Consider the following 10,576-nt stretch of genomic DNA (forward strand, 5'->3'; position numbering starts at 1 on the left):
AGACAGGAAGTGGAGGACAGACAGGAAGTGGAGGACAGACAGGAAGTGGAGGACAGCCATACATGTACTTAATTTCCTCTAAATTAATTTTTATACGTTTCCAAATAAATTCTGAATTCAATATTAACTGTTTTGCAGCTATAAACATGATTTTAGCTCTTTAGCATTAGCTTACGTCTTGGTACAGTGGTTTTGCGTTAGCAGAGCTAATATGATTAGCGCGTTAGCCGCTGGTTTGATGATTGTTTTCTCTGAAGCTAGCTGCCGTTAGCGGTTCTGCTGGGTTTGGATCCGGTTCCTACAACAGAAGGTCACCGACGCTGCAAGGCTTTTACTGTTAGCTTCATTTTGTGCTTTATGTTTATGTTGGGCTCCTGTAATCATAATTTTCCATATTTATGGAAAAGCTGGAGTCATTTCACAAAATAAAACTTTATTTCCCTTCATAAAAGCGAAACGATTCACAGAAACACATTTTAGTTTAATGTCCCTGAACTTTCACCTCTGACCCCCAACAGGTTGACCTCTGACCCCCAGCATCCCCACGGTCCAGACAGAGCTTCCTCTGTTCGGGTCAGAACCGGTTCAGTGAATCCTCAGTCCACGGGTCCTTAAACAGAACCAGAACCCAACAGAACCTCACTGCAAGAACAACAGAAACTGACCTGATCTGGGCCGGTACCAGAGGACTCAGACGGGTCAGAACCAACCACAGGCCTCAACAAGCAGCAGCCAGTGGACTCCTTATCCAGTCCAGTTCTGGTTCTGGAACCAGAACCGGAACCAGTTCTCCCACCTACAGGCTGTGACCCAAGGTCAGAGGTCGTGTCACCATGGAGACGATGACATCATCAGAGGAGGGATGTGGGTCAGTATCTGATCCTGGATCTGGGCCGGTTCTGATCCGGATCAGAACCAGAACCTAGTTTCACTTCTTACACTGACGCTGTTTGATTTGGTTCTTGTGGTTCTGAACCGGTTCTGGTGGGTTCTGGTCCTCTTAATGCCAGTCCCTGGTTCTGTTAGAACCGGTCTCAGTCCGGTTCTGGACATTTTGACGACCAGAACCGGACCACAGTAAAACTATGAAGCTTCCCAGTTAGAAACCAGAGAAACCAGTCTGGATGCAGACTCAGGGGCGCCCCCTGCTGGAAGGGAGCTTCCATCCATTTCCTCACCTTTGACCCCAGCGGGTCGGGACGTGCTGGTACCGGTTCAGGAGACAGGCGGGACCACCTGGACCGGTCACCAGTCTGTCGCAGGGAATTTATTATTTCTTAAATAATGAGACTTTTTTCATCCTAACTTCACTTTTTCTGCTTAATTTATTGTTTTCTTCACAGAATCTCTGAGGTTCCGGCATCAGTTCATTTCTCTTTGAGGTAATTAAGTTTATTTTTATTATTACATTTAATTAAATGAGAAAAAACGCCAAAAATATTTTATCTTTTGATTAATAAAGTTTATAAAGTTTTTTTCTGCACTAATTTATTCACAGAAACACATAAAATACTTGGAGCTTCCAGAACCAAAACCTTCGGACTGGGTTTGGTTCCGCTGGAGGCTGATGATGATGATGATGATGATGATGATGATGATGATGATGATGATGATGGTTGTTCACATGATGAAGATGCTGCTGGTCATGTGATCAGCAGACATGGTGGAAACTGCAGCGTCATAAACCGGATGTGAACTGGACTTTGGATCCTCTGCGGCTCGTTGGCCCGGTTCCGACCCGCTCCGGCGCTGTAAGCAGACCAGGTGTTGCTAGGCAACGCCTGCTAATCGGAGCCGCTGGCATCATCTTCATCACCATCGTCACCATCCTGCTGAGAGGCTAAAGATAACCTAGAGAATCAGACAGAACCACCCGGTTCGGCCCAGTCTGAGGCGCCGACAGCAGGGCCGAACCTCCCGCTGGTTCCGCTGCAAACATCCAGAAGGTTCTTGATAAATGAGTCAGCAGAACGGGTTAAGATGGAGAACCGGCTCTGTTCTCCATCCATCACCGGCCGAGCAGAACCAGTTGCCATGGTAACCCCCTTCACAATAAGAGCCTCTGAGCTGATGACCCAGAAGAAGAAAAGCTTCTCCTGCTGTGACTCGGCTCGCATGTCGCCGGCTGCACGGCTCCGTGTGAAGCCGCCATAAATACCCCGGACACGCGTGTTCCGGGGTATTTATGGCCCCCTGGTGTCGCCTGTTGCCCTGGATGCCAGCCCAGCTGCTCTGCTGCCACCGGATCGATCCCTCCTCCTCCACCGCAGCTCCACCGCTCTAACTGGGGCTGGAACCCTCGTTTCCCAGCTGGCCTGAACGCAGCACGGCTCCGTTCCCGCAGCGGTAGAAACGTTGCGTGATGATTCCAGCTGCTGCTGAACATCTGGACCCATGGCGACTGCAGCTTCCGCTCCTGGACTTCCGGTCTGAGCCCCATCATCACCCCGCCACCACCATGCAGCGCTGCTGCACAGGCCCGACTCATTGCTGCACAGCATTTGATCAAGTTTCTTCATTTTAATGTTTATTTCTTTTATGTTATTATTTTTTATTTGGAATGTACAGTGTCCTTACGTGTTTTGAATGGGTTGCCAATAAATTATTATTATTATTATTATTATTATTATTATTATTATTATTATTATTATTATTATTATTATTATTATTATTGTGTAACCGCTTCTGTTTCTCTGGTGTTGCTCAGTCAGGCGTAATGTCTGATAATAAACGCATAAATATGCTAAATTGTATTCATGTCGTTGTAAAACTCATGGAGGCGGGAAACCGACCCCAGTTCTGTGTAGAAACGAACCTGGACGGTGTATTAAAACCGAACCTGGGTCCAAACGGCAGCAGACTCCCAGAACTGCTGCTCCTAAATTTTCGCCATGCTTTTAAGGGAGGCGGTGTCAGGTTTCGCCCCGCCTACTGAGATCGATCTGATTGGTCAGAGGTCACGTCCCTCAGAGTTCTGTGCGCACCTGATTGGCTGGCGGAAGTTCCCTCTTCTCGGTTTCGCCATCTGAGGCTCGGGTTCGACGCCGTGGGGCTGCTGTGTGGCGTGGCGCACTTGGGCTCGGTTCGGACAGAAAAAGAAGCGAACCGCAGCGGTTCCGTGGCTTTTCCCGACCGTAGTTCGATTCAGGGGGAAATAGAACAGAAAACTATCGGAACTGGAACTTTTTCCACTGTGGGAGAAACTTTTTCAGAGCCAGAAACATGGCAGACAGCGAGGAGGTCTCTTCCAGCACCCCTCTGTTCAGCGAGGGCCACCACTACCAGCCCGAACCGGAACCAGAACCCCAGCTGGACCCAGCGCCCGGCCAGGAACTGCTCAATCCCGATGACATCGTGGACCTGGTCGGAGGGGCTCAGGACGCCCTGGAGCGGCACCGGGCTGAAGAGGAGAGCGGGCTGCAGGAGCCCACTGTGACCTCCACCCGACCAGAACCTGCCTGGGAGCCAGAACCAGAACCAGAACCTGTCCGGGAACCACAACCTGAACCTGTCCGGGAGCCAGAACCAGAACCAGAACCAGAATCAGTCCGGGAACCACAACCTGAACCTCAAACTGTCCGTGAACCAGAACCAGAACCTGTACAAGTTCATGAGCCAGAACCAGAACCAGTACCAGTCAGAGAACCTGGGACAGTGTTTCTACAGGAAAATATGCCAGAACCAGAATCTTTTCAGAAACCAGAACCAGTGCTACTGCAGAAAAGTGTTCCAGAACCAGAACCAGAACCAGAACGCCAGACCCCGGAGGAGTCGGAGGTCGTGGCCCCCCGAGCCGAGGCGGGGATCCCCGGCCCGGCCCCCCCGGCGGAGCCTCCTGCCCCGCAGAGCGACGCCCTCCTCGCGGCTGCAGCCCGGGAAGCAGCGCCATCCCCGGCAGAGGCAGCAGCGCAGCCCGCGGTGACACAGGAACCACTGGCTCCGGCTTCGTGTGAGTATCTGAGGGAACAGTTCTGCTCTTCAATCGGGACATTTAACCCAGGCGGTTCGGTTTCATCACAACCGGTACCACAGCTGGAACCGGATTGGTTTTTACCGGATTTCAGTGTTTTATCTCCTGGTGAGGGCGATTCTGAGCAGCCGGGCGGTGATGCTCATCAGCCCGGGGAGGACCTCCTCCTGCCCGGGCTGATGCCAGACTCCCTGCCGCTGAGTTGGACCTGCAGAATCCCACTGATCGGAACATTTCACCGGGAAGGTTCTGGAACATCTCCGCAGGTTTTCCAGCAGGTTTTAGCCCGGTGTTCGCCGTGGTGATGCGGCCCACCTGTTCTGTTTGGACCGGATGATGTGTCGGTGTCGACCCGGTGAATTACCCGTTAAATCGCCTCTCCGGTTCCTGAAACCGAGAGAGGGAGTGTCTGGATAAATACGAGCTGGTTCTGTGTGCGGTACCGGTGGCGGTATGGACCGTTTCATGCTCCACCGCGGCTAGCGGTACTGCTTAGACTGGTTCCATTATCGGACAGCGCTACGGTGCTATTCACGAACACAAACACGCTAAAAACGCTTCATCAGGTGTCTGAGCTGCGCAACTTTCCTAATATAGAAGCTCCGCGATGCCAGGCGGTTATACTGGGTTATACTGGGTTATACTGGGTTATACTTGTGTCAGCGCGTTGGACGTCCTCTGTTGTGTAATTATGTGGATCAAACGGGTCGAGTTGAGCTCATTTCGGCCGGCGGAGCAGACAAGGCCGTGTCCGATAATGGAAGCAGCGGTGCTTAGCCCAGCCCAGATTAGTCACAACAAAGGAATCCGCTGGGAGTCCACTCCCAGTCGGTTTACCGCATTCCCAGCTCCGCGCCGGCCAGCGGGATGGAGCTGACGGTAATCTCAGGGGTCCAGCCGCACCCGGACCGACCCCTGCGGCCCCTGGATCCGGTCCAGACCCGGTCCAGAGGCCTGGTCCCGCTGCAGGGCTCAGGTCCGCAGCAGCGGTCCAGAGCCCGGATCTGGTGCCGTTGTGAGGTGTTTGTTCCTGAGGATGAGGATGATGATGCAGAGTGAAGGTGAGCAGGCCTCAGATCCTCCTGGAGGTGATGGAGGCAGGGTGGGGCCGAGACCCAGAACAAAAGGAAAACACAGATCCCACCTCACCGGACGGTTCTGATCCGCCCAGCCTGGTTCTGCTGGAGGAAAACCAAGATCCACTTCATCCTGAAACAAATTCATTCTTTCTAATTCAGATTTTTCCCATCAGAAAACAAATTTAGTCACCACAGCATAAATCTACCAGCCTTTAGGAAACATCTGCTAATTTTGTAGCATCATTTCATTACCATGGCAACAAGGTGGAGTTTTTACAACCCTGCAATGATAGCTGAACTTTGACCTCACATCCCAGAGGAAGGGTGAATGTCTCTGAGGGTCTCTCTGACCGGAGCAGCAGCTGATGATGTCATCATGTTTAGCTGTTAGCATGTTAGCATGCGCAATGGTCTTCAGTCAGAAGCCTTTTCAGATTCACTGCGTTACTGACTGGAGATGTTGTGAAGAAACTCGGATGAGTTACGACATTTGGCTTCTCCTGGAGACAAATAAAGTGTTTTAAAGACAATTAAAGGCGGAGTTAAAGTGAACATATTAACAGTAACATCTAATAAACAAACTAACATCTGATCTGGGGAAGCAGCTCCGTCATTTAATGTTTGAAGCTCTAAATTCATCAGAAACAACAAAATCTCACGTCATGTAACTAAGATTATATTTAGATTAGATTGAAGGAATAAAAAGTTAAAGTGGAGAAAAACACTGAAAAATTCACGTGTTTGATCAAATATTTTGTTTTGTGTTATCAAAAGAATGTGGAACCAAACAGGAGCCTTGAGGATCTCCACCTGGAAACCAAGATGGCCGCCGTCTGAGAGATAAAACATTCAGAGTTTCTCCAGGTGGAGCAGGAACCATCGGGTCTGAACTGGGTCATGGATCAGAACCAGTGGGAAGTTCTCCACTCACAGGAACCAGCTGGCTTCACTCAGGTGGTTCTGATGGTGCTGTTGGTTCTGGTGGCTCTCATGGTTCCGGTCCATATAGTATCAGTAAATAATGGACCAGATGTTCAGTTTGTCTCTGGTTCCTGTTCACTGGGAGCGAACAGTTTGTGTTCCTGTTTGTGGGTCGGCTGGCTCATCGGGTCGGGTCGGGTCAGGCGGTCCAGGTTCTGTTTGGGTCGGGCAGACGGCAGCCGGGCTCCATGTGTCGACACTAATCTGGTTCTAATCTGTTGGCGCCGGTCCAAACGCCCTGAGGAAGAGGTTTGATCTGGGTCAGAACCAGCTACAGCTGACCCAGGTTTGTTTACAGCTGGAGGTTCCTGAGAGTTCAGAACCAGAACCAGGATCATTCCTAATGAAACCAGAACCGGGCTCTGTGCTGTCACCGTTTATCCCACTGGGTCAGATCTAACCTTCAGAACCCGGCAAGTTCTGGTTCTGCTTCAGGCTGTTAGAACTAGTTCTGATGAACCGGGTCAGATTTATCTGACATGAGCGATCCAAACAGAACCCAGAACCCTGAGCTCAGTCAGGTGGTTCTGTTTGGTTTCCTCACATTACAGCCTGATCAGAGTTCTGTCTGAACGATCAGAACCAGTCCAGTACTGACTGATGGCCGGTTCTGATGATGGCTGATCCATTAGAACCTGGCCTGAGGTTCTGACCCGACCTGCTTCCTTCAGACAGAAATGAGACCAACAAAGTTTCTCTGGTTCTGATCATCTGGGTTCTAACTGGGTTCACTTCAGAACCAGCTGGGTGAACAGTTCTTCCAGTGTGAACAGTTCTTCCAGTGTGAACAGTTCCTCCAGTGTGAACAGTTCTTCCAGGATGTGAACAGTTCCTTCTGCAGCCTGAACTGCTTCATGATGAACAGTTCTTCTAGTCATGAATACAATTATTCATGTTTATCCACTGGACTAATTTCTCTGAACGAGCTGCCGTGTTAATCCGCCTTCAACCAGAACCAGAACCCAGTCAGTGGCGGGTCAGAACCGGTGCTGTGATCTGATTGGACAGCAGTTGGTGATGTAACGGTTGGATTTTGATTCGCTGACCGTTGTCATGGTATCTGAATCTGTACTGGGTTGGTCCAGAACAAATGAAACTTTCCTGCTAAGCTAGCGTGATTGCAGATCTTCTTCCTGTTTTCAAAATAAAAGCATGACGTGCTATGTTTCTTCTGATTCATGCGTCCTGATTCTGGTTCGTCCTGTTCTCTGACCTTTGACCTGTGACCTCTCCTCCTGCAGATGCATCTTCTCCTGCTAAAGCTCAGCCTCTTCTTCTGATGCAGCTCCCTACAGGCAAGTCCTCCGTCCTCCTCAGTAGGTCCAGCATGTCAGCTGACCTTCAGCAGGTCACCAGTGTTGATGATGCATCGTGGTTCAGATGGTCCTCCTGCCTGACCGAGGTCACTGAGGTCACCGAGGTCAGGCAGGGGGACCGTCATGTTGGATCATGTGACTCACTGAGCATGGATTATTGGCACCACACCTGGACCAGATCCTGCCTCGATGTTTAGACCAGAGAATGGATCAGACACAAGCTTCCCTCCCTGAACCCCCAGAACCAGAACACATGAGCAGCTGGGTTCTCCAGATGTTCTACTGAGCCTGGTTGGACCTGCAGAGCTTCCTCTGCAGTACATCACTGGCAGCAGGCTAAACATCCTTCAGGCTTTAGCCCTCTGCTTCAGTGCCAGAGCAGAACCAGGGACGGAGATGTAAATGGTTCAACCTGCAAGGAGCTGGCAGGTCTAGAAGAACCAGCAGGGAATGATCTGAACTTTGACCAATCAGAACTCCAAGCCTCCATTTATGTCTCTAGTACACACAGTTAAAGGTAACCACAGGTCTGGACTCTAATGCCTCGTTTCCACTGAGCGCTGCGGTTTGGTATGCTGTGTTATGATTCTACGTATACAGGAGAACCTATCTACCGCCAGACGGACCCTTAACAGGGCGGATCGGGTTAAACCCAAATGCCTAATGTTGCGTCGTAGTGTGATAACAATTGTAACACATTAGCATGTCTGCTAATGGTTCTTTCTGTCCGCTGATCAATGGACGGTATTGTATGTTGCTGGTATCTCCACCTTGACCGTACCCCTGTCCTGGGGCCCTGGAGCGTTGTATAGCCGCTTTCACAATAAAACACAATGCCGTACCAAACTGCACTGACCCACCGATCAGTGGAAACGAGGCACTGGAAGTTTCATGATGGGACCTCTGTCCGCTGTAGGCAGCTCTACCCAACCCCAGCCAACCGCAGAATAAAATAAACCCAACGCCTCAGTGATGGTAGGAAATCTGAGTTCAGAGACTGAGTTGTTCCTGCGGGACGCACTGGTTTCTGCCCATTCCTTTACATCCCATTATGTTTTTCCTTGGTTCTGGACTTCCTACCAACCTTTCAACCAGAATCTTTACATCTCAGTCAGAGGTCTGCATGTGGACCAAATTATGTCCATCAGAACAATCCTTCATGTTTTCACCAGTCGATGTAGAACGTTTAGCTTTTGTCCAGCAGCTTTTGTCTGGTCTGGACCTCTAGGTCTTTCTGGAAACCTTCCTTGGAGTGGATTGTACCCAGGTGTGGTGGGCACTGTAAGGAATGGAGTATGTTTTTGATATTTGTGCTGTATGCGTTCTCCCTCCTCCCTGTCTACTCAAGAACTTGGGCAGAAGGGTGACTCCCCTGCACCCATCTCTCCTATCTCCCCTCTCCACTCACCCGACTCTCTGGAAGAGCTGTCTCTGACCGAGAGTCCCAACCAGCCCCCTCCCCCAGGATCTGCTGCACCCCTGGGCTCCTTCTCCACCACACCCCCCACTATTCTCTCCAAGAATATGCCTTGGGATGGCGAAGAAGGCGACTCTGGACCCGGACGTGGTAAAACCAAGGAGGACCTTCTAGATTCCCTAGCTGCTCCCTACCTGAGTTTAGGGAAAGACTCAGGGCCTCATAATTCGTGTGAAGACAGCGGCATTTCGTTTTCCCCTGAGGAGAAGATGATTAGCTCAGACAGGTCCTCCACCGGCCCCTCCCCTGTCAACCCCCTGATGATGGTTCATGAGTCTCACCTTACCTCCTCTAACCCAACAGAGCACTGGGATTCACCATTCCTCTCATCTGAAGTCAACTCCAAGGTCTCCATGGATTCCTTCACCAAGAACACAACACCCATTAGCTCCTCCAGATATGAACCAGACATTTGTGGCAACCAGTCTGATGAAGATGAAGACTTGAATTATGAAGTAAAGAAGAATAATAACCCGTTTGATGGATATTCCCCGCTAGCCGACAGTGGCTATTCCCATTTTGGAGAACCAAAGTCTGACACCAAGATGTCAGAGAGTCCCACACCAGATCTGGTCCAGTACAGGCAGACTGGAGAGTCCCAGGAGAACCAAACATCCATCCTAGATGAGGGCAAACTTTTCGAGACCACTAAGACGGCCAGTGAAGCCCTCTTGGAGTCAATGAACCAGTTCTCTTCTGGTCTGAAAGAAGATGATGAAGAAGAAGATGAAGAGGACTCTGCTTTGCCGCCGTCGCTTCCAGACATCCTGAAGTCTTCCCCTCTCAACCCTGACAAAGTGGACTCTGGCTCTTCTGAGGGAAGTCCGGAGGAGCAGAGCCCCATCCTGGAACGCCGGATGATGGAGTCGCCCAACCCTCCGATCAACCTATCTGCCAACAACCCGTTTGCTTTTGATACCAAAGTGTCTCTCCTGAAGGAGATGACCGAGGAGATGGAAGCGAGATCTGCAGACGGTACAACTGTTGAAGACAGCAAAAGCTTTGGAGACTTTGATCTGGTCAAGGAGGCTGAGGAGACCACCCCGCCAAAGGTCAAAGCAGAGGAACCTGTCCAGATTGAGCAGAAAGACTGGTTCTCCAGCAACGATTCTCCCAAAAAGCCTGAACGGTTTGAGCCGCTTGACTTTCAGAGCAAGAAGACCACCGCTGAAGATTCAGACTCTGAGTCTCCGACCGCAGATTCCCTGTCGCCTGTTCTGGAGGCCATGGCCAAGTACCCCGCCAGCTTCCAGGTAGAAACGGAGAATAAAGACCTGAAGATGGAGCTGGAGGAGCCGGAGGTTGCTGAGGAGGTGTCTGAGCACGAGGTCTCGTCAGAGGAGTTTGAGTTCATTGAGCGGCCACCCCGAGGTGTGATCGATGAGTTCCTCGAGGCTCTGGACCCCTCCAAGTTCTCATCGCCGAAGCCTCCAGAGATCCCCCTGGATGATGACCTCGGCTTTGGCCTGAAGGACACGCCTGCCGCCGCGGAAAAGGTTTCTGAGCCAGGAGCCCTTAGCCAGAGCTCCTACCATCTCCTCACCCAGGCCTCCCCACAGAAGACCAAGGCTGAGCTGGAGACCCCCCCGAGCCAGGCGCCACCCACCCGTCTGCCGGTCGGGAACCCCGAGCCGCCGGCCCCCCAGAGGAGCGCCGCGGGCAGCAAACTGTTTAAGATGCCAAACCTGAACATAAGAGCAGGTAACAGAAAGTCGTCCCAGCATGGACTCCACCCCAACCCACGTCACCCCCC

At 51.1% G+C, this 10,576-nt stretch overlaps 1 protein-coding gene across 9 annotated transcripts in view; it reads left to right on the forward strand.

The window, feature by feature from the left end:
* The first annotated feature begins 3,023 nt into the window (after positions 1–3,023).
* rtn4a (reticulon 4a) overlaps positions 3,024–10,576 on the forward strand; it is a 17,309-nt gene continuing 9,756 nt past the window's right edge. Inside the window, exons 1-3 of one of the 9 annotated variants that reach the window (XM_008430470.2) lie at positions 3,024–3,949; positions 7,272–7,325; positions 8,695–10,524. In XM_008430470.2, the coding sequence (XP_008428692.2) occupies positions 3,223–3,949; positions 7,272–7,325; positions 8,695–10,524 (2,611 nt within the window). In that variant the 5' untranslated portion in view covers positions 3,024–3,222. Of the gene's footprint in view, positions 3,950–4,288; positions 4,326–4,853; positions 5,032–5,866; positions 6,004–7,271; positions 7,326–8,694; positions 10,525–10,576 lie in introns of those variants that run through there. The other 8 variants (XM_008430472.2, XM_017309042.1, XM_017309044.1 and 5 more) reach the window with 8 other exon arrangements.

This window comes from Poecilia reticulata, linkage group LG15 (genome assembly GCF_000633615.1).
Source record: "Poecilia reticulata strain Guanapo linkage group LG15, Guppy_female_1.0+MT, whole genome shotgun sequence".
Taxonomy (NCBI): Eukaryota; Metazoa; Chordata; class Actinopteri; order Cyprinodontiformes; family Poeciliidae; genus Poecilia; species Poecilia reticulata.